Source organism: Mobula hypostoma, chromosome 7 (genome assembly GCF_963921235.1).
Source record: "Mobula hypostoma chromosome 7, sMobHyp1.1, whole genome shotgun sequence".
NCBI lineage: Eukaryota > Metazoa > Chordata > Chondrichthyes > Myliobatiformes > Myliobatidae > Mobula > Mobula hypostoma.
The window spans coordinates 65,987,266-66,010,985 of NC_086103.1; the positions used below are offsets into that span (position 1 = coordinate 65,987,266).

The window sequence follows — 23,720 nt, forward strand, 5'->3', positions numbered from 1 at the left end:
GGAAGATGGTACAGGAGCCATAGGACTCACACCACCAAGTTCAAGAACAGTTATTACCCCTCAACCATCAGGTTCTTGAACCAGAGAGGATGACTTCACTTATCCAATCACTGAGTTGTTCCCACAACCTCTGGACTCATTTTCAATGATTCTTCATTTCATGTTCTCAATATTCATTGCTTATTTATTTATTATTACTTCCTTTTTTGTGTTTGTGCAGTTTGTTATCTCTTGCACACTGATTATACACCCCATTGGTGCACTTTTTCATTGATTCTATTATTATTATTGGATTTATTGAGTATGCCCACTGAAAATGAATCTCGGGGTTGTATATAGTGACATACAAGAACTTCGATAATAAATTTACTTTGATCTTTGAAGTATGTTAGAGTGACTGGATCTCATGATGAAGCATTACTCCTGAACTGCGTTTACATCTAGTTCAAGTGCTATAGCCATCATTCTATTGATAAAATACCTAAATTAATAGCTATGGATCAGCCTTCCATTAGAGAGTTCCCATGAGTCATATTAACATTTAGAAACCAGATTGGCATTGCAGAGAAGCAAATTATGTTTTTATTTTATACTGCATTTGAGATCATTTTGGCATGAAATCATGTCGATTATCAAAATGGGCAGTAGTCTGTGTGCTATTCATATGAGCATAAATGACACACATCTAATAATGTCAGTTATCATAAATCCCTTATTTCTGTCCATTTCAATATAAATTGAAGTACAGAGCTCCAACAACCAACCAACATATACAGTTATACCTTGGGGCACGGTGGAGAAGAAAATGGGTTTATTTTCTTCAGTAATAATAAAGACAGTTCTGAGGAAATCTATAAAATCGTGAAGTGATTTGCTGAGTTAAATGTTGAGAAATTGTCTTATCTTCTTCAACATTTCCTCAATCATGTTCACTGTATTTATAGAACCATTTCACTAAACCTTTTTCACATTTTCTCCAATGGATGTGGAGGGGAAGTTTCCTATTGTGGGGATAACCATCAGAGGGTACAACTCAATACTGAGGGGCGACCTTTTAGAACAGAGGTAAGGAGGAATACTTTTAGCCAGAGAGTGGTGCATCTGTGGAATGCTCTGCCACAGACTGCGGTGGAGGCCAAGTCTGTGGGTATATTTAAGGCAGAAGTTGATAGTTTCCGGATCAGCCAGGGCATCAAAAGATATGGCGAGAATGCAAGTGTATGGGTTTGAGTGGGATCTGGGACCAGCCATGATAGAATGGTGGAGCGTACTTGATGGGCTGAATGGCCTAATTCTGCTCCTATGTCTTATGATATTATATTCTGTTTATAGAAAAAGAGAGCAGTGTGGTCTAAGATTTGACAGTAGATCAACAAAAAGAAAAACTAAAAATATACGATAAACACTCATATCTAATAGGGAATTCATGAGGAACTTCTTTATCCCAAGAGGGGCAAGAACGTGAATCTTACTGACATGAGAAGTAGCTGATACAAGAAGTATGATCTATTTAAAGGGAATGCAGATAAACCCAGGAAGAAGAAATAAATAGAAAGGATGAGAAGATAGGTGGGGTGAGGTTAGAGTGAAGCATTAAAACCTGCATGGTTTGCACTGAGCCAAATATCTATCTGCCCTCTAAGTACTAGGTAGAATTATATAAATTATTTTCCCAATGGTAAAAGAAAATACGATGTTTACTTGAAATGGAGAAGACGTCAAGACATAGCTAAAGGAGTAAAAGAACAGAAGTAATGTGACATCTTTTTCCAATGAACTTCTACCTGAAGATTTTGTAAGTGGTTAAATATGTTTTTTTTCCAAACTATAACAAAACTACACCCTGTGTAGTGAGAGAATCATAACAGTCTACTGTCAGACTTTTCAAATAATTATTTTTCATTTTTAATTCTGAGTTAATTTGTATTTTGTACATTAGAAATAATTAAATTATCACTACCACTTTAATTCCGAAGATATTTGATACAAAATCTTGTTATTTCTTGTTAAATGCAGTTCTAGATGCTTCCTTCTTCCACCGTGTTGAAATTAAAATATTTTGTAATTTTTTTTATCTGCAATAAAGGAAACACAACCAGTCATTTCAAAGCTGCATATTGTTTTAAAAGTTCTAAGTGTTTTAGTTTGGAAGATTATAATGCATCTCTTGTAGCTAAGCTCAGCCTCTGCATAATGGCATGCTAAGAATATTTACCACTAGGATTTCCATTCAAACTCAGTCCAGGTAGATGGGATGAAAGTGTCCTCTAATAGTTGGGAGCATTCTGAAAACAATTATGCAACCAAATTCAGAATATGTGCTCTGCAGATACATAGGCGAGTTCAGGTCCAACCACTGAAGAAGCCTGCTACGTCATTCATTACCCTAAGTATTCACTCGTTCAAATCTACAATTATTTGCCAAGGTTGCTCCAAGAGCCTCATCCAAATCCAGGACATCTAACAAAAGAAAAGACTGCAAGTACTTGGAAATGCCTCACCTGCAGTATCCCTGCAAATTACACTATCCCAATTTGAGAATATATTGCAAATGCCTTCACTGGAAGACAAGCAGCCGTCTAAGACGTTGGATCACTACCACTTTCCTTTAGGTCAATTAGGGACGTGCAATAAATAGTGACATTAACAATGACACTACATGAGAATATACGCCAAATAAACAAGCTCTTAACTCACACAGTGCATTTAGTTTTCACTCAGAAGACAATAGAACACAGGAACAGGCCCTTCAGCCTATGTTATTGTGCTGAATTAATTGAACTAGTAATTATATGTCTAACGAAACTAATCCCTTCTGCCTACACAATGTTTATATCCGTCCATTCTTTGCACATTCAAGCAATGAGCCAAGAGCCTTTTAAACTCTGTTGTATTTGCCTCCACCAGCAGCCCTGGCAATTACCACTCTTTTGAAGAGCTTGCCCCACACATCTCCTTGGAATTCCCTTAACCAAGCAGAGATGTGTTTGCTAAGATTAGGTAATTTTTCATGGCAGAATAATGAGGGACCCGTTACAAGATTTTATTTTAATGCAAAATTATATATCAATAATGCTTTGGCATTCATAACTAGTGTTCATTACTAGGTTATAAACCTTAGCAAAAATATATATTGAACTTCCAGTGCTTTCTTCATTATTTTTGACATAAAAGAACTTCTGTAAATTATTAAGGTCGAAGAAACTGATTAAATATTTTGGAAAACCATACATTAGGTGAAGTCAAGCAGCACTAAGATGAAACACCAATCTATATCCTGGCTCCCCTCTCAGCTGCTCATAAAAGATGGCCTCATTATTTAATGAGCAGGGACATTCTCCTGGTGTTCGTTTATCCTTAAACCAACTAGAGACTTAAAATCTAATTGCTCACTGATGTTGCTACTATTTATGAAGCAATTCAGTAAACAAACTGATTTCCTCTCATTTGTACCCACAAAACAACAAATTTCACAACATATGCCGGTGATAATAAAATGCAAATCCTTTTCAATCTCCAATGCTATATAATGCAAAAGTTCATTCGGCAACAAGTGCAAATAATCAGATATATTAAAAAAATTATGTGAGGCTCCAAATAATATGAGTGATGATTATCTATTTTGGGATATTCCCTAAAGAAGGAATAAAGATGGCCCGAATAGATTGCAATGTTAATTTCTTCATTTAGTATTCTCCATTCATCACTGGATATTAGTCCAATAGGAAAATACATTGGCTAAATGGTAATGCTCTCACCTGACTCAGAAGGCTACGGTTTTTGGTTCCATCCAAGTCTAGGGTAAGACATGCCCAATAAATTGAAAGGTTTTATATCATTTATAGCTACTGTCTGAACTAGCAACTCCTACATTTGAGGGTTAGATTTTATAAATGGGCAGTTGATTCAAGGATCCCCGCAAAGCAGCCATGAAAAAGGGAAGTTTGTCTTTACTTGTTAATATGTTTCTCACCAAAGGATAGGTGCAACTGAGTTATGAACTGAAAACTTGCTGGGCTTTTGTGTACAATCTAACCAGATAATTAATTCTCTCTCCCTCTTACAGTAATAGATCAGATAGTCACTGTTCAATGATAGGATGCCAAAGCCAGAGATTAGTAAAATATTATCATTTCTCTCTCTCTGGTGACCCTCTGCAATATCCTGGAAATCAGGAAATTAGAAAAATATACACTCAACAGGTAAAGGAACATCAGGATTCCATGCCGACTTATCTTTAAACCTTGAAAAGAAAAATGGACAAGGATATTCCAAAAATTTGAATACATCATTTCCTGCATAACCTCAAAATATTTTGTACAGCATTTCCATGTGGATCTTCTAGTTCTGTACCAAGGAGCATCAGTGCTGGCTACCTGCTGTAATGGGTGACGTCCCCAGTACAGGCACAAACAGCATCCTGACAGATCAAAATCACCTGGTCAAACATTACATTACTGCTCAATGGTGAACCAAAATTCCAATGCTCCCATGACTTATTTGAGTCTGTTATTAAACCTAATGTGTTGATTAAGAATCTTGCAGTATTATGTTAAGTCATTCTGAAAGCGAGCCTCCATTCTGGTATGTGAAAAGTCCAAAAGTACTGGAAACCTCTGACCTCTTCAAAACATTACCAAAAAATACAGATATCATAAAAAAGTACACCACAAAAACAGGCCCTTCAGTCCATCTAGCCCATCATCAATCATTTAAATTGCCTACTCCCATCAACCTGCATTGGGACGGACCATAGCCCTCCATATCCCTGCCATCCATGTACCTATCCAAATTTCTCTTAAACCTTGAAATTGAGCTTGCATGCACCACTTGCACTGGCATCTCATTCCAGACTCTCACTGCTCTAAGTGAAGTAGTTCCCCCTCAAATTCTCCTTAAACTTTTCATCTTTCACCCTTAACCCATGAGCTCTACTTATAGCCCCACTCAACAGCAGTGAAAAAAGTCTGCTTGCATTTACCCTATCTATACTCCTCCTAATTTTGTATACCTTTATCAAATATCCCCTCAATATTCTATGTTTCAAACAATAAAGTCCTAACCTATATCAAAGTTGCTGGTGAACGCAGCAGGCCAGGCAGCATCTCTAGGAAGAGGTACAGTCGACGTTTCAGGCCGAGACCCTTCGTCAGGACTAACTGAAGGAAGAGTGAGTAAGAGATTTGAAAGTGGGAGGGGGAGGGGGAGATCCAAAATGATAGGAGAAGACAGGAGGGGGAGGGATGGAGCCAAGAGCTGGACAGGTGATTGGCAAAGAGAATATGAGAGGATCATGGGACAGGAGGTATGGGGAGAAAGACAAGGGGGGGGGGAACCCAGAGGATGGGCAAGGGGTATAGTTAGAGGGACAGAGGGAGAAAAAGGAGAAAGAGAGAAAGAATGTGTGTATAAAAATAAATAACGGATGGGGTACGAGGGGGAGTTGGGGCATTAGCGGAAGTTAGAGAAGTCGATGTTCATGCCATCAGGTTGGAGGCTACCCAGACGGAATATAAGGTGTTGTTCCTCCAACCGGAGTGTGGCTTCATCTTTACAGTAGAGGAGTCCTAACCTATACAATCTTTCCTTATAACACAGGTCCTCTAGTCCCAGCAACATCCTGCTGAATTTTCTCTGTACTCTTTCAACCTTATTTACATCCTCCTGTAGGTAGGTGACCAAAACTGCCGCACAATACTCCAAATTAGGTTTCAATGTCTTAGAGAACGTCAACATAACATCCCATCTCCTGTACTGAATACTTTGATCAGAAGTTTTCTTTATGAAACAATCTACTTGTGATGTCATCATAAATTATGTATCTGTATCCCCAGATCTCTTTGTTCCACTGCACACCTCAGTGCCCTACCGTTCACTGTGTAAGACCTATGCTGGTTGGTCCTTCCCAAGTGCAACACCTCACATGCATCCACATTGAATTACATCTGACATTTTTCAGCCCATTTTTTCAGCTGGCCCAGATCTCACAGCAAGCTCCAATTGACTTCCATGCTGTCCACTACACACCCATTCTTGGCGTCATCTGCAAATTTTCTAACCCAGTTAACTGCATTATCATCCAGATCATTGATATACATAGACAACAAACAACAATGACCCAGCACTCCACTAGCCACCGGCCTCCAGTCAGACAGGCAACCGTCAACTGCCACTCTTTGGCTTCTCTCACAAGCCAATATCTATTCCAATTTATTAAACCATCTTGAATGACAAGGGACTGAACCTTCTTGACCAACCTCCCATGCGGGATCTTATCAAATGCCTTGTAGATAACATCTACTGCTTTGCCTTCTTCAACTTTTCTGGTAACTTCTTTAGAAAACTCTATAAAATGGATTAGGCACAACTAACATGCACAAAGCCATGATGACTATCCCTAATCAGTCTATGTCTATCTAAATACTCATATATCCAGTCCCTTAGAATATCTTCCAATAACTTTACCATAACTGATGTCATGCTCACTGGATTATAACTTCCTTATTTATTTTTAGATCCTTTCTTAAACAGTGGAACAACATTAGCTATCCTCCAATCTTCCAGTACCTCATGTGTTGCTAAGAATGATTTAAATATCTCTGCTAAGGCCCCTGCAATTTCTGCACTTGCCTCCCATAGGGTCTGAGGGAACAGCTTGTCAGGTTCTGAGGATTTATCCACCCTAATTTTCCTCAACACAGCAAACACCTCCTCCTCGGTAATCTGTGTAGGGTCCATGACCTCACTGCTGCTTTGCCTCACTTCTATATTCTATGTGTTCGTCTCCCAAGTAAACACAAATGAAAAAAATCCATTTAAGGTCACCCCCATCTCTTTTGGCTCCAAGCAGAGATTACCATTCTGATCTTCCAGAGGACCAATTTTGTTCCTTACAATCCTTTTGCTCTTAACATATCTGTATTCAGATTCTCCTTCAGCTGGTCTCCTAGGGTAACCTCATGCCTCCTATTAACCCTCCGATTTCCTTCTCAAGTGTTCTCTTGCATTTCTTATACTCCATAAATACCTCATTTGCTCCTAACTGTCTATACCCATTGTGAACCTCCTTTTCTTTTTCTTAACTAGGACCTCACTATCGCTTGAAAATTAAGGTTCCCTAAACCTGTCACCTTTACATTTTATTTTTGCAGGTACATACAAGCTTTGTAGTCTCAAAATGTCATTTCTGAAGGCCTCCCACTTACCAAGTACATCTTTGCCAGAAAACAGGCTGTCCCAATCCACATTTTCCAGATCTTTTCTGATACCATCAAAATCGGGCTTTCGCCAATTTAGAATCTCAATCCACAGACCAAACCCATCTTTTTCCATATTCACTTTGAAACTAATGGCATTATGCTCACTAGATGCAAAGTGTCCCCCTACACAAACTTCTGTCACTCGTCTTGTCACATTCCCTAATAAGAGACACGCTCTCATGTTGGGACTTCTATGCACTGATGAAGGAAACTTTCCTGAACACATTGGACAAACACTATCCCATCTAGTCGTTTTACAGTATGGGAGTCCCAGTCAATATGTGGAAAGTTAAAATAACAACCTTATGATTCCTGCGACAGTCTGTGATCTCTCTACAGAAATGTTTCTCTAAATCCCGCAGACTGTTGGTAGTCTATACTATAGCCCCATTGATGTGGTTATACCTTTCTTATTCCTCAGTTCCACCCATAAAGCATCACTAGAAGTTTCTCAGTCTTCCCTAACTGAGGGCTGCCATGACATTTTCCCTAGCTGGTAACCCAACCCCTCCCCGCCTTTTATCCCTCCCATTCTATCACATCCAAAACAGCAGAACCCCAGAATAATCAGCTGCCAGTCCTGTCCCTCCTGCAACCAAGTCTCACTATTGGCTACAATTTCATAATTCCATGTGTTGATCCATGCCCTGAGCTCATCTGCCTTTCCTACAATACTTCTTGCATTGAAATATATGGAGCTCAGAACATTAGTCGCACCATGCTCAATATCTTGATTCTTGACTTTGTCTGAAGTCTTAACGTCTCCACAACCTCTCCATTATCTGTTCTGGCACTCTGGTTCCCATCCCCCTGCAACTCTCGTTTACCCCCACCCCATGTAGCACTAGCAAACCTTCGTGTTAGGATATTAGTCCATTTCCACATGCAGAAATCAGACCCAATTCCATTTAATGTAGTAATATCACCATTAGTGGTTACCAGATTATCAGTAACCTGGCATATAGTGGAGTGATATTATAAAAATTCAGTGCTGCTGCCATACAAAAATAATTAACATATCAATCACAAAATTCCTGACAAATAAGGAGAGCTATTTGCTTGCAAACAGTAGGAATTCTGCAGATGCTGGAAATTCAAGCAACACACATCAAAGTTGCTGGTGAACGCAGCAGGCCAAGCAGCATCTGTAGGAAGAGGTGCAGTCGACGTTTCAGGCCGAGACCCTTCGTCAGGACTAACTGAAGGAAGAGTGAGTAAGGGATTTGAAAGTTGGAGTGGGAGGGGGAGATCCAAAATGATAGGAGAAGACAGGAGGGGGAGGGATGGAGCCGAGAGCTGGACAGGTGATAGGCAAAAGGGGATACGAGAGGATCATGGGCAGGAGGTCCGGGAAGAAAGACAAGGGGGGGGGGGACCCAGAGGATGGGCAAGAGGTATATTCAGAGGGACAGAGGGAGAAAAAGGAGAGTGAGAGAAAGAATGTGTGCATAAAAATGAGTAACAGATGGGGTACGAGGGGGAGGTGGGGCCTTAGCGGAAGTTAGAGAAGTCGATGTTCATGCCATCAGGTTGGAGGCTACCCAGACAGAATATAAGGTGTTGTTTCTCCAACCTGAGTGTGGCTTCATCTTTACAGTAGAGGAGGCCGTGGATAGACATGTCAGAATGGGAATGGGATGTGGAATTAAAATGTGTGGCCACTGGGAGATCCTGCTTTCTCTGGCGGACAGAGCGTAGATATTCAGCAAAGCGGTCTCCCAGTCTGTGTCAGGTCTCGCCAATATATAAAAGGCCACATCGGGAGCACCGGACGCAGTATATCACCCCAGTCGACTCACAGGTGAAGTGTTGCCTCACCTGGAAGGACTGTTTGGGGCCCTGAATGGTGATAAGGGAGGAAGTGTAAGGGCATGTGTAGCACTTGTTCCGCTTACACGGATAAGTGCCAGGAGGGAGATCAGTGGGGAGGGATGGGGGGGACAAATGGACAAGGGAGTTGTGTAGGGAGCGATCCCTGCGGAATGCAGAGATAGGGGAGGAGGGAAAGATGTGCTTAGTGGTGGGATCCCGTTGGAGGTGGCGGAAGTTACGGAGAATAATATGTTGGACCCGGAGGCTGGTGGGGTGGTAGGTGAAGACCAGGGGAACCCTATTTCTAGTGGGGTGGTGGGAGGATGGAGTGAGAGCAGATGTACGTGAAATGGGGGAGATGCGTTTAAGAGCAGAGTTGATAGTGGAGGAAGGGAAGCCCCTTTCTTTAAAAAAGGAAGACATCTCCCTCGTCCTAGAATGAAAAGCCTCATCCTGAGAGCAGATGCGGCGGAGACGGAAGAATTGCGAGAAGGGGATGGCGTTTTTGCAAGAGACAGGGTGAGAAGAGGAATAGCCCAGATAGCTGTGAGAGTCAGTAGGCTTATAGTAGACATCAGTGGATAAGCTGTCTCCAGAGACAGAGACAGAAAGATCTAGAAAGGGGAGAGAGGTGTCGGAAATGGACCAGGTAAACATCAGTGGATAAACTGTCTCCAAGCTGTCTACAAGCTATTTGCTTGTAGACTTTCACTCCCTCTACCACTTACAGCCTGCAAATGCAGGTAGCTCCATGTGTCAGATGTAGATGTTTATTTAATAGGCAATATTAAAGTCCTTCCACAGCTACAGTGGCCTTCTTTTCACAAAAGGAGTTAAACCTGCCAAAGTGAAAAGGGAACTGAAAGGAACCACTGCTCTTGATGCAAAGCAAGACCTCCTTATTCTTATGATCAGAGCAAACATGATTCAGTGTAAGTGACAACCTAACTTTAAGGGATTGTATATGCCCACAATGACTACTGTAAACAGTTTAGCATCAAAAGAGTCCCACCTGTTGCTGATGTTATGGATTATAACAACAGACAGGCCAATAGATAAAAATGTACTGGTGTGGTTACTACTCTATTCAAATAAAGGCAATGTACATTTCACCTGGTGTACGGGGTAGTTCCACTGCAGCCTCTTCAGGGATAACTTCATTGAGATTAGCCAGTAAGAACTACTGCTCAATATCTAATGCCGCACAGAAGCCAAATTTTTGGAATTCTTCCTAAGTGGGATCCATCACATCCCACGTTTAGTAATGAATTACATGGAATACTTAAAATTTAAAATATTTTTAAAAATTAATTCTTGTTCCCTTTTCCAATCAACCATCTGCAGTAGCCTCTCCACAATCAGCTCAGAGGGAGCAGGGGAAGAGAACCCAAAACAGATCGGCAAACAAAAATATTGTATTTCAAAGAATGGTTAGTAGCCAAGGCACTTATTATTAGGATTATCTCTGCTGAAACTCAATGATCTTTAGAGCAGTGATTACAGAGTTTCTGCTAGTTAAGAGCAGACTTATTCCTGAACATTAACTTACTTAATTCCAACCTTCCACTATCAACTATTATCAACTAACACATTTGTTGATTATTGGGGCGCTGACTACGACAGCAGCCTTGTAAAATGTAGAATATTACTGGGCTAACAAAATCATTACATTGTCGACAAATTCAAAGTAGCAACAAAATTAGAAAGAAATAGGCTAATATTTAGCTGCAAGTTTCAACCAAGTATCAGTGTCCAAAAAAGCAATCGTAACAAATATGATAGCAGTAAATTGTAGAACAATATCAGTTGATTTATCCAGCAATGGAAAAATAGTGATTGTTACACATAGTGCTCTTGGAGATTACATACAATTCTTTCCTTTTAAAGATGAATATCCGTACATAGTGTAATGCAAACATAGGTATTAAGAACATCAGCAGGCCACTTCTTTCTACTCCACCACTCAAAAAGCTCATAGTTGATCCAATTTCCTCCTTAAATTGACATTCCTACCTGTCCCTAGTTATCATTCAGCCATTACATTTTTGTCATCTGACCTTGAATGCATTGACTGAAAGGGGAGTACTAGCAGGCTTATTTTAATTAAATTGGGTATGTACTTGAATGGATAAAAATGTAGTTTATAGGGGTAGGGTGCACTTCCATGCTATAAGATAATTGCAATCATCTTAGACTTGCATTACAATTATCTTATGCTACAAGATAATTGTGGTGCAAGTACACCCTGAAATTATTGATCATATTGTTCCCTCCTAGTGGAATGCCTGGAGCTGCCTGAATATATCACAGTGTAGTCCAAGGATCACATACTGCACACTTGAATCAACCACCGCACTCTGCTTCACGCTGAACTCAGCTGAGCTGCAAACACAGTAAGATGTTTTGGTTCAGTCATGGACAATGCGGCCTTTTGTTGAAAGGGGTAGAGAACAATCAGTATAGATGCTCACATCTGCACAATCCCAAAGTCAAAGGCAGAAAACCAAACTGTCCACTTCTATATGTCTCAGCATTTTTCACAACACAGCTATAGTTGATTGTTGTGCTTTAGGAGTTTCAGCCTTTACATGTGACAGTTCAGGTTTACTTACTGTACTGCCTTCAAATCCCAAAATAAAGATACGTAACTATATAATCCTGAAAAAAAAACAAAATTGTGAATTATACCAATTTCAGGGATGAAGCTTTGCACAATACCTGACAATGAAAATATTTTGCTAATGTCATTGCAATGGATACTCTGCACAACATCAAACTCATGCATGGTTTTATGTGCAAATGAATTTCTATCCATTTATTTTGCAGTGCCTTTTTCTTTTATGCAAGCTGCTGGTATTTGTTCTACAACCAGTTTGGAAAAGGAGATCAGGACACAGACTGCCTTATGTCAGCAACAGAGGCATATGTTTAATTCGAATGCCCATGCCTCCACATACTCAGCAAGCTCACGCATGGTTCAGTGAGAAAAGAAATCACCACATCAATATTTAAGAAAGAATCAGAGAGGCAGCAGCAGTACCTGTTAACAGAGAGAATAGAATATAAAGCTGGGGTCCATGGAGCAGCTAATAACCTAAACAGCAGGATATTAGAATGCATTTATTCCTTAACTAGCTCAGCAGCGAACCTAATGGACAGGGAAGTTTATCTCCCAAAATGGCAACAAGGCAATGTGGAGGTCAATCACACTTTTTTGGGGGGAAAGGTTACTGAGTTGAATTTAGCCTAACTGTAAGTAATAAGCAAGGTTACAAAATAGCAAATGATAACTGACTGCTTTGGCTCACTCACAGGTTTATTCTCTCCACTAAGCAGGTATCACCTGTGCAGACCATGCCCACTTCATAGAATATAGAAGGGCAATATAGAACCTCAAACAGCAAAGGAACAGGCAGTCCACAATGATGTGCCATCTCATTAAATTTGTCATCAAATGCCAAACTAATCTCTTCTTCCCACACAATGTCCATATCCTTTCATTTCATGCAAATTCATGTGCTTATCTAACAGCCTCTCTCGTACTTGCCTCCAGCACCAGCCCAGGGGGCACATTCCAGGCACCCACCATTCTAAAAATGAGCTGAAAGCTCCAGGCCAGTAAGTTCACTGCACTGTCTTCATTCTACTCAAGAACCAGAGATTGGAAGCTTCTTAAATCATGCTATATGGAATGTTTAGCCAAGTCCACCCAGACAAAGTAAACTGATACAATGCCCTATCTCGTGCACAGACATACCACACTATGGAAGCCTGTTAAGATCATTAGAGACTCTGGACATACTGCTTAAAACTGTCATTGTAATTTAGAATGGCATCATTAAATCACAACAATCTAGAACAGAAGTGAAAACATATTTATGCGCTGATATTATCAATGTATGGTGGAGACTTTAGTTTCCACTGAACCTTCACAGTTCTCTGAGGTTTACATAATTAAACAGAAAGAACAGATAACTAATTATGTGTGCAAAAAAATTAGGTACAGCTAAAAAGAGTTACTATTGCAAAATATAGTTTGACTCAAATCATATTTTTCTACAGATATTCTTCTAATAATCTATCCCATAATTATGGAAATACACGGCATTAACCTCAAAGCTCTTTATGCATAATTGATTTTGGATCAAAACATCAAAGCTTTCAAATATAGTAAATAATGTGAAAGAATCTAAAACAGTATTATAAAATAAAACTAATATCTAATGAGGAATGCAATAAACTTTCTCGTTTAGCTGTTACTGTTATACAAAAAATGTCTTCCATTCTGCACTTTCATGCAAAATCTCAAAAAAGGTATGTATTCATACAATGGACCCATTGTAATGATATTAAACAAAGGAAAAAGAAAACTATTTGGAATAAATACAGAAATGAGTTGTCTATCATAGGAGATTGTACTAAGGATTAATATACAATATATGACAAAATGCTTGCTTCACATCTAATGAAGCCTTATGCCAAAGAAATGAAAGCTGATTTATATGAGCCAATCAATATCAAGCTAGAAAAAGTATGTCTTACCTAATGATCAGAATGAATAGTCAAAGGAAAATCCATCCAGGGACTTAATGTATGTTGATGTGGGTTAGCCACAAACTGACCGTCAACAAATCAATAGAATTACGCAGTAAAATTAGCAGATTGAATTTGCATTTGATGAAAGAAACAACAGTCACATGAAAATTCCATGTTGGAAAGAGTGGAACAAAATTTCATTGAACATTCTGGTATCCTGACCATTACATGTATAAATGAAGAGGCAAAGTACAGTTGTAGAATAACGTATTTATAAGACTGCTGGGTTCCAATGCACAAGAGATGAAAAGGGAAATAAAGAGAGGATTAGTTTGGTTTTCTGAAAGGTCAAAGTAAATATTCTGTTTAAAGACTCGTACCAAGTGTGAAATACCTGTAAAAAAAAATGGAGCAGACAGATAGGTCTAAATCAGTAATGATGCAACATACAGCAAACATAGGAAGCAAAGATTACCCCCCAAAGTAATATGATACATGGCATAAAGTGTAACAGTAACCAAAACAGAAAGACAAAATTACTCTATCTACTTGATGTCCATCAATATATTTAAAGGAGGATCACATGCTCTGGATTTGTAAGTCATAACAGAGAACTTGATCTAAATAGCTGCCCTGCATTTCTTGTTAAGAATACCTAATGCAGGGGTAGGCAACATTAAGCACAAATGATTTTCTAGCATGCGTTATTCATTAATTTGAGGCAAAATATAACTGGATGTACTTAAATAGATAATTCCCATATTTCAAGTTTTTATGGCATTTATCTGGCCCACCGTCCGCTCATTAATACGCGATCCGGCCCACAGAGGCAAAAAGGTTGCTGACTCCTGACCTAATGCATCCAATATACATTCTGGCAAAATCTTCGTATTTCCAATTTTTATTCCTATTATAGAAATGTGTCACCAACAGGTGTCATTTCTGAACAAGCAAGGATAACTTGCTATTTGCAACATTGCCTTTTTAATCACATACTGAAGAATAAAAGCCATTTCCAATATCAATGCTGGAGGCTAACAAAAGTTATTTCTCTGGAATAATACATGTAATACAATACTGTACAACCTATTCCTTGGAAATTGGTTGGTTTCAGTACAAAATAATAGAATTTCTAGTCATAGAAAAACACATTCAACACTTTAGTTAATAGAAAGCTATACCAGTATATTACTAAACAATCAAACTTTGAATCATAGAATATTTTTTAAATACTTGTGATGGAACTTTGTTGGGACCATCAAATAGATGGATTAGCCACTGGTAAAATCTCCTGCTAGATTTTCTTGTCCACTGAAATTAATGGAATAGAAACTGGGCGAGCTATGTGCCAATATTCAGTCAATTTTATAGTCCACCAAAATCTTCGCTTATAATAAGTTTATTCATACTATGACACTTGTCAGGTTATTCCAAGTTAAAGAACATTCTTCTTACAAAGGATAAAACACTGTACCACACAACACTTAATCTGAAACAAAAGGTAGATATTTGTGTGTCTAGCCTAAGATACAAACCATAAGATTTACTGTTTTAAACAGAGATATTCGGGTCAATTTGCAATGATGACTGTTTTCTTGATTGAAAGGTAACACTTTCATAAATCCCACTGCAACTAAGTGTGAGAATAGCATAAAATATTGCCTTTTGTATCCTTTGGAAGTAACATCTCCTCCCTGACAATCAATATTGGCACACCTCAGATGTGTCCTTGGTGCACTGCTGAACTCCCTCTACACCCATGACTGTGGGGCTAGGCATAGCTCAAATGTCATCTTTAAATTTGCTGACGATACAACTATTGTTGGCAGAATCTGAATGGTGACATGAGGGCGTACAGGAGCGAAATATACCAGCTAGTTGAGTGGTGTCGCAGCAACAACGTCAGTAAGACCGCTGAACTGATTGTGGACTTCAGAAAAGGTAGTATGAGGGAAAACACACCAGTCCTCAGAAAGATCAGAAGTGGAGAGAATGAGCAATTTCAAGTTCCTGGATGTCCGAGGACCTAACCTAGATGCAATATATCAATGCAGCCATAATGAAGGCAAGACAGTGGCTATACTTCATTAGGAGTTTGAGGAGGTTTGGTATGTCACCAAAATCACTCGCAAATTCCTGCATGTTTACCATGGCAAACATTTTGTACGGGGGTCTACTGCACAGGATCGAAGTAAGCTGCAGAGGGTGGTAAAATTAGTCAGGTCTATCGTTGGCACTAGCCTCCATAGCATCCAGTACATCTTTAAGGAGTGGTGCCTCGAAAGCCAGTGTCCATCACCAAGGACCCCCATCACCCAGGACCTGCCCTCTTCTTATTGCAACATCAAGGAGGTACAAAAGCCTAAAGGCACACACTCAGTGATTCAGGAACAGGTTCTTCCCCTCTCCCTTGGGTGCACTCTGCTCACAACTTTCCCCTCGGCCTCCACTCTGTCTCTGCTGTGGTGACAGGTTGCAGAAGATAAGTTCAGTGCATGAGTGCATGGTGTGGGGCTAGACCTACAGCGATTTGAAGCTGAAGTGACTTTACATGAAACTTTAACTTAAAACATTCTCAAACACACTCATCATTCTCAAACTCACTCTCCATAAAGAGTCTACACAAGTCGACAGGGTGGTAAAGGTGGCACAAGTGAAGCTTGACTTTACTAGTCAAGGCAATGAGTTCAAGAATCAGATTCAAGTTAGGCCACATCTGGAGTGATGTACAGCATTCAATTCTGCTGGCACCATTATAGGAAGCACGTGGAGGCTTTGAAAAGGATGCAGAAGAGGTTTACCAGGATGCTGCCTGAATTAGAGGGAATGTGCTATAAGGAGAGGTTGAATAAATCAGGGTTGTTTTCTCTTAAGCAGTGGAAGCCTGAGGGATACGTAATAGAAGTTTATAGACTAATGAGAGGCGTAGATAGAGTAAGCAGCAACTATCTTTTTCCCGAGGCTTTAAATGTCTAATACTAGAGGCCATGCATTTAATGTGAAAGGGGGAATGTTGAAATGAGATGTGCAAAACAAGATTCCTTTCCAACTACACATGGAGTGGTAGGTGCCAGATGTGATGGAGGAGGCAGATATGATAGAGACATTTAAGAGGTTTTTTTTTAAACACATGAATATGCAGAGAATGGAAGACAGAAGGAATTAGTTTAATTAAGTGTCATTAGTTTAGTTACTGCAACACAACATCATGGGCTGACTAGCCTTTTCCTGTGCTGTACTGTTCTAGAATTTGATTCCATTTTCTCAACAATGCATCTGAAAATAATGCTTCATGTAAATATACAACCATACTTCCAGAGAAAAAGTAGATGGTTTTGGATACTGAAGATAGAAAAAAGATGAACATTGTATTATAAATCTATGCCAAAGCTGTGGGTGCCACAGTAGCGTAGCTGTTAGCACAACACTATCACAGCTCAGAGCATCAGAGTTTAGAGGTCAACTCTGGTGCCATCTGTAAGGAGTTTGTATGTTCTCCCCATGACTGTATGAGTTTTCTCAGTTTCCTCACATAATCCAAAGTAGTGCTGGTTAATAGATTAGTCATTGTAAATTGTCCTTTGATTAGGCTGAGGTTAAATGGATGAGTTGCTGGACAGCGTGGCAAGTTGGGCCAGAAGGGCCTGTTCCACACTGTATCTAAATAATTAAAATTAAAAAATTAAAAATCCAGTGATATTCACCTGTTCTTTTTTATTCTCTCCCTTCCTTTCCACTTAACATCCTCTTAAAATAAATATCTATTGCTACCTTTAAGCTATAAAATTTTTTTCCTCTACCACTTTGACTAATTAAAAAAAATTAAATCAAATCAATTGTGAAAACCTTTTGCTACTGGATTTTTCAGGCAGTCGAAGCACCCAAGATATTGAAACTGGACATTCCAGATTTTTTTTAAATGAATGAAGTTTTTTAAGACACAGAAACTTGCTTTAATCATGTTATTGTGAAATGGTTAATTTTTCAGCACTACCATGTTAGAACAATAGTTGAAAATATATTTCCTCTTGAGGGGTACAAACTACAGACAAAAAGTTGTGAAAGTAGCACTATATTTGGGTTATTTTATGTAATTGATAAGTAGAATCTTCTTATTTTGACTTTTAATTTGACTACAATATACTAATAGGAAATTTAAACTAATTCACGATGAACCTGTGCTACTGTGATAAGTGTAATGCAGAATGTGCAGAGATTGCGTATTTTGAAGATATACTGATTGATATTAAAGTTGATTATTGTTAATGGTGCTAACCATTATTCCAGAGAGCTGAATACAATGGCTAGTTGCACTGTTGGAAAGGTTCTGCCAGACATTTAAAAATACCATGACAAGAACTTCATGAGAGTTACTCCATTGTCTTGGATAGTGCTTAATCTGATTAATCATACTGCTGTTTGTGGAACTTTTGTGCACCAATGACAACCAGCTTCCCTGGATCACCATAGTGAATACATTTCAAAATTATTTCACAGGTTGTGACATACTTCAAATATTCTGAGGTTATCAAAAGCATTATTTCTATCAAAGGATAGTATGTCACAACCTAGCACCACTAAGAGCTTATCAAATTGGATTAACAGTGGAGCAATGATGTTACTACTATGCCTCAAACAGAAGAAAGAAATCCTACTCCGAACATTAAGAACCCTGTAAAAAACAGAGAACACTATCTGTATGTTTCTCAAAGTATGTTGAGCCAGATAATGAGAATCAGGAGAGCTGCAATTTCAAGTGAACAAGATAAAATACAACAACCACATATATGTAGTGCTTTTCAGAGCAAGAGGATGTCCTAAAGAAGTTCACACCCTTCTGAAATACCGCCTTTAACGGTACTGTGAGAAAGGTGGCCACTAATCTGCGTATACTGTTCTCTCACAAATATCCCTCACGTAGTGAAATATATTCACCATGGTGATACAGGGAAGCTGGTAGTCACTGGTGCACCATAATTCCACAAACAGCAGTATGATTAATCCACCTTTTTCAAAGTAATTTTGATTAAGACCTAGATCCTGCCCATGAGAAAATATCCCTGCTCTAAAATATTTCATAGACAAATAGATGGGACCTCAGTAGTGAACTGGAATGTCAATCCACATATATATTTATTTTGCGGTATAGTATAGTGTCAGCCCTTCTGGCCCTTTGAGCCACGTTGCCCCAGAAACCCCCAACAAACCTGATTAACCCTACACTAATCACAGGACAACTTACAATGACCAATTCACCCACCCAGCAAGTCTATGGACCGTGGGAGGAAACAGGTGCACTCAGGGAAAAAGCACACTTTCCATGGGGAGGACATACAGCCTCCTTACAGAACAGTGCCAGAATTAAACTCTGAGCTCCGGATTGCCCCAGGTGTCGCACTAACTGCTGAGTTATTGTAGTGCCAAGCCTCTGGACTGAGATGTATGCATAATTCTACCAAACAAGCCTCTGTGTTACAAAGTCAATGAGAGTATGGATTTTGTGAAATTCAATATACAAGTTTTATTTTTGCCATGTGGAGATAATAAATTGTTTCCCTGTATTCTGTTGACCTTTGGAATTTACATTCACATAGAGATTTTAGCTGTGTGTGCTGTCACTCATTTATTACAGCTCTGCATTTCACAAGAATGCAAATAAAATATTAAAAATAAAAATTATCCCACCCTTTTTATTATCCTAGTGATGTTAGAAACATTTAAAAATAAGCAAATAAAAATTTAGATGGAGATTTCAAGTTCAATCTGATATCAGGAGTTGAGTTAGCAGCTACATCTTCCATCTCACCTATTTGAACAAAATATATGCAGAGAACTAAGAGAAAGATTGTAATGAAAGAACTCAGCAGCAATCCAGTTTACTGAGGCAGAGGTGTAAACAAAGTTTAGAAAATATTTTACATGGTTTTACTTTCAAAAATATGTTGTTTTAGTCTCATGGTTTGTTATTAATTTTACATCTAAATAAATACGCTTGGCAAGGAACACATCATTGCTTATTACATTTTGTAAAATGTATTAAGTTTTGTTATATTGGCTGCTCTTCTGTTCTCATTTTTGCTATTTCAATAATCAAATTAATTCTATTGACAATGCCATGATGGTATTTTATCATATTCATCCAATTAATAAAATTATTTCAAGGCAATGAGGACTCATCTTGACAAAATGACTGTGATGTCTGAGTAGATACAGTAGAATCAAAAACTGGATAGTATTGAAAGACGGGAGCTGGGGCCACAATGCACAACTAAGACATGTCCATTTGGCTTGCTGCAGCAAATTTTGTACTGCTTGATCATTACTGTGATTTCAAATACATTTACAACATTATTGATTGACTTGGAGCATGATCATGGGCATCAATTTTATGAAGTAGTATTTTAAGATGTCTCAAATGATTAAAAACAGTCTCCACTTCTTAACTTAGAGGAGTTTGGTGGCAAAAACTTTTAATGGAAGTCATTGTGGAGGTCTTAGGAACTTTTTGAAACGCAAGGCTAGACCAATCACTGGAGGCCTTAACAATTAAAATGGAAGGAGATACTCAGAGGAAGAGAATCTCTCCAGGTATATGCTCAAATACTACTAGCCAAAAGTAGCTGGCAAGGGCAACAGGGAGAGTCCAGCACCAAGGCCATCAACATAGTGGTGTCAATCTTAATGGTCATAAGAGAAGGGAACTGGTTTTTGAATGATATTTTCCATCTTATGAGGAAACAAATACACACACTGCTCAATGCACCACATGGCCCATCACTCAGCTATCAATAGTCTTCATAAATCATGGTTTGAACCTAATGTTCACATGTCAAAGTACACTCTTACACATCTAGCACCACTCTAAGTTTCACAACCCTATTTCACAGAATGCACACCGATTTAACTCTGAGAATCATACCACACACTTCCACTTGCACAACAGGGAGGCACATAACTGGTGCCACAGCAGCAAAACAAGAAATGCAAATTCAAGGCTACAATGTCTAACGACCCTAGAGGACAAACACAAGCCATCAGAGATAATGGTCAAATCCTTACTTTGAGAATGATGATATGATGAAATATAATGCTAATTCACAGTTCTCACTCACCCCAGAATCTGTTTAGATTAAGAGACAAACATAGTGTCAAACACTTTCCTCCTCTCCACAACTCCACGCAGTGGCATTTCATTTTTAGTTAGCCAAAAATAAAACATGGACAGGAGACAACTTAACAGCAAAATAACAGAGGAAAAGACACCCTATTAATCTACCTGATAGATGCAACTCCCAGTAGTTACTGGCAATTTTGTATATTGTAGATGTCAGCTGAGAAGCAGTACCCACACATATTGTGTTACCAGGTACATATGGCCTGTTGCAAGGGCAGAGGGAAAATGTAGCAACGGTATAAACTTCTGAAGCAAGAGGTACAGACATTTATTACAGCAATGCATTCAGCGTACTTTTCTGAGCAGCCCATAGGAGGCTGAATGCACTGAAAATGCCTGATGGATTGGAGGACTGGATGAAAAACACACGTGCAACACTGAGAACCACAAAGGAATCCAGTTATGACTAGTGGGGTCTACACAAAGCTTAGAACCCATCCTTTCCAGTACAAAGGCAAAGCAGTTATGGACCAGATTTCATGCACTATCTGATGGTGAGTTCCTATCTTCTATTTGCAGCAGAAGCCACAAGTAAACTACATGCTAAAGTCAACAACCAAAAAAATGCCAGGTAAGAACTAAATGCTATTATTATGGCTCTGTACAGCAGTATTTCAAAGAGCTTCGAAAATGCATCCCTATTCCAGTAACCAGTCTTTCAAAAGACTACAAGGGTTTCTGGGCTACAATCCCCTAGGGGGAGGTAGTGATTCCACTGAGCACTAATTTCCTTTGCTTTCTAACAGTGAAAGTATTTCCTTTTGATTTCAGTCATTTGCTGTGATTGGATAAAAAAGTGTGAACTGTTGACTTGGTGTTGGCTTTTGTTGTTCAATGTGTTTAAGTGGACAGTAAAATGGGAACTGTGGTGAATTGGATAATTCAGATGTGGTCACTGACAGCATGAAATGGATCTAACATTGCCTCCTTTCTTTCTATTCTCCTACTACCTTCAGGTCACTGGCAAGATGATAATTGACAGGTGTGAAGCATAGAACCTGGAATCCAGTTTCATTGTGCATCCTATACCAGAGCAAATTAGGCAGTGAAAGCATTGCATGGATATGACAATCTATTCTCGGCGGTTGCCTGTAGCAGCACTATACTCACTCTGAATTTTGCCATGTCCCTCTGTATGTGGTTCTGACAGGAGTCAAGAATTAGCTGATGGGAAGGCACTCCACAGTGAAAGATGGAGGGAATGTCATAAAATAAATAGATTGTGGCTGCTATCTAGCATCAGGCAGTGACAATAAAAATCCACTGAAAAAGGTCATCAATGCACATGTGGAAAATGGAAACTCTTGCTGTTGCAAAATTTCACAGCTTTCAATGACAGGAAATGGATACCATTCTCCAGAAGTAAGATAGTCTCCTAATGCAAGAACATACTACAAACAGAAAAGCATTTCAGATGTCTCTGAGACCCATCAGGAATGATGCAGAAACACTGAAATTGATGCTCGCCCTGGCCTTTACAACCACTGGCAACATAATTCTGATTAATGGTGCAGATGAGTTGCGACTATCTTTCATCACCCTTCTAAAGTAGAGCACTCCTACATTGCTCCTTGCAAGATACATGTTGAACTACTTCCCATGCTCTCTTGATGAATATTCTGCTGAGGCTCTTTTCCTCCAACTCTTCTGGCAGGTCCTCTTTGCATACTGCCTCTTCATGCACACCAAGAGGAAATATCACTAGAACCTTAGATGTCAGGATGCATATCTTACTTTTGCAGTACAACTCCCTGTAAAGTACCGAAACTGCATTAAGATTGCAAACAGGAAGGATATTTCTCAACAACCAATCTCATCTTCAAAACAGTCAGCAACAAACCTGCACATAATTGAGGAACTACCTAAAAACAGGGGGGAAACTGCAGAAGCTGCAAACCTAAATTTTAAAAAAACTGAAAATCCTGGAAATACTCAAAAGTCAGGAAGCATCTGTGAAGAAAGAAACAAAGTCAGCATTTCACAGAGATGACCTTTCACCAATTTTTGACTGGTTTGAGCATTTGTATTTTATTAGCCAAGCAACTTGGCCACAATATTTATTTGTGGATCTCTTGCTGTAAACTGGGTAATTTCCAGCCTTTTGAAATGAACAATTGATGCCAAGTCCCCTTAATCATTAGTCTGCATGCATAACTAGATTATTTCAAAGGATATATTGTGTCATCTATCTGCTTTGTGCTTGAGAATTTGTACTACATCATAATTCTTAATTTAAAAAGTGAATACTTTCCTATGTTCATTATATATTTCATCGAGACCAGCTGTGTGTGAAATATTCCACTCATTTAAATTCACTATATCTCTGAGATATGTGAAACATTTTCAGTCCATCTAAAATAAAATGGTTTTCTCTGACAGGTACGATCTTTAAATTATTCTCTATACAGTATAATCATAAGTACTTTGATTCAGGAAAAAATATGAACATTTCTCAAAATTAGAGAAATAAAGTTGGTGTTAAATCACATTCAATTTTATTAAAAAATATATATACCAATGTGCTTAATTCTGGAAAAGATATAAAAGGTTCCACATTTATTCCACTGCAAATATCTTTCTTTGATTATGATTTTTTTCTAATGCAGGATTTTTCCATTCGTTATGTACCTAATACTTCACTGGACCGAAGATATGTTGAAATGTGTTTCCATTATGATAAAATGAAGTAGTATTGAAACCTTTACCTTGAGCCTTTCCGACACTCCGTCGTTGAAGCTGATGGTGAACTCAGCTATTTTGGGTACCCGCAGTTTCCCTTTGTTCTTTTGATCCGATTGGAATTCGGTTCTCGTTTTCACCACCACCTACAATAAAGGAAAAATCAGGGCGTGCCGGTTCTTTAACCTGCAAAGCTACTCTGAACCAATATTGAAAATTATAAACATAACGATAGCAGAAATGCACCGCAATTGTGATGC

General features: G+C 38.8%; 1 protein-coding gene and 1 long non-coding RNA gene across 4 annotated transcripts in view; one reads left to right on the forward strand and one right to left on the reverse strand.

Moving 5' to 3' along the window:
- LOC134349358 (uncharacterized) overlaps positions 1-23,291 on the forward strand; it is a 195,740-nt gene extending 172,449 nt beyond the window's left edge. Inside the window, exons 4-5 of the long non-coding RNA XR_010018651.1 lie at positions 21,301-21,352; positions 21,738-23,291. This is a non-coding gene — a long non-coding RNA (uncharacterized LOC134349358). The remainder of the gene's footprint in view (positions 1-21,300; positions 21,353-21,737) is intronic.
- nsg2 (neuronal vesicle trafficking associated 2) overlaps positions 1-23,720 on the reverse strand; it is a 102,071-nt gene that overhangs the window by 76,657 nt on the left and 1,694 nt on the right. For all 3 annotated transcript variants that reach the window (XM_063053548.1, XM_063053547.1, XM_063053549.1), the window contains exon 3: positions 23,487-23,606. In XM_063053548.1, the coding sequence (XP_062909618.1) occupies positions 23,487-23,606 (120 nt within the window). The remainder of the gene's footprint in view (positions 1-23,486; positions 23,607-23,720) is intronic.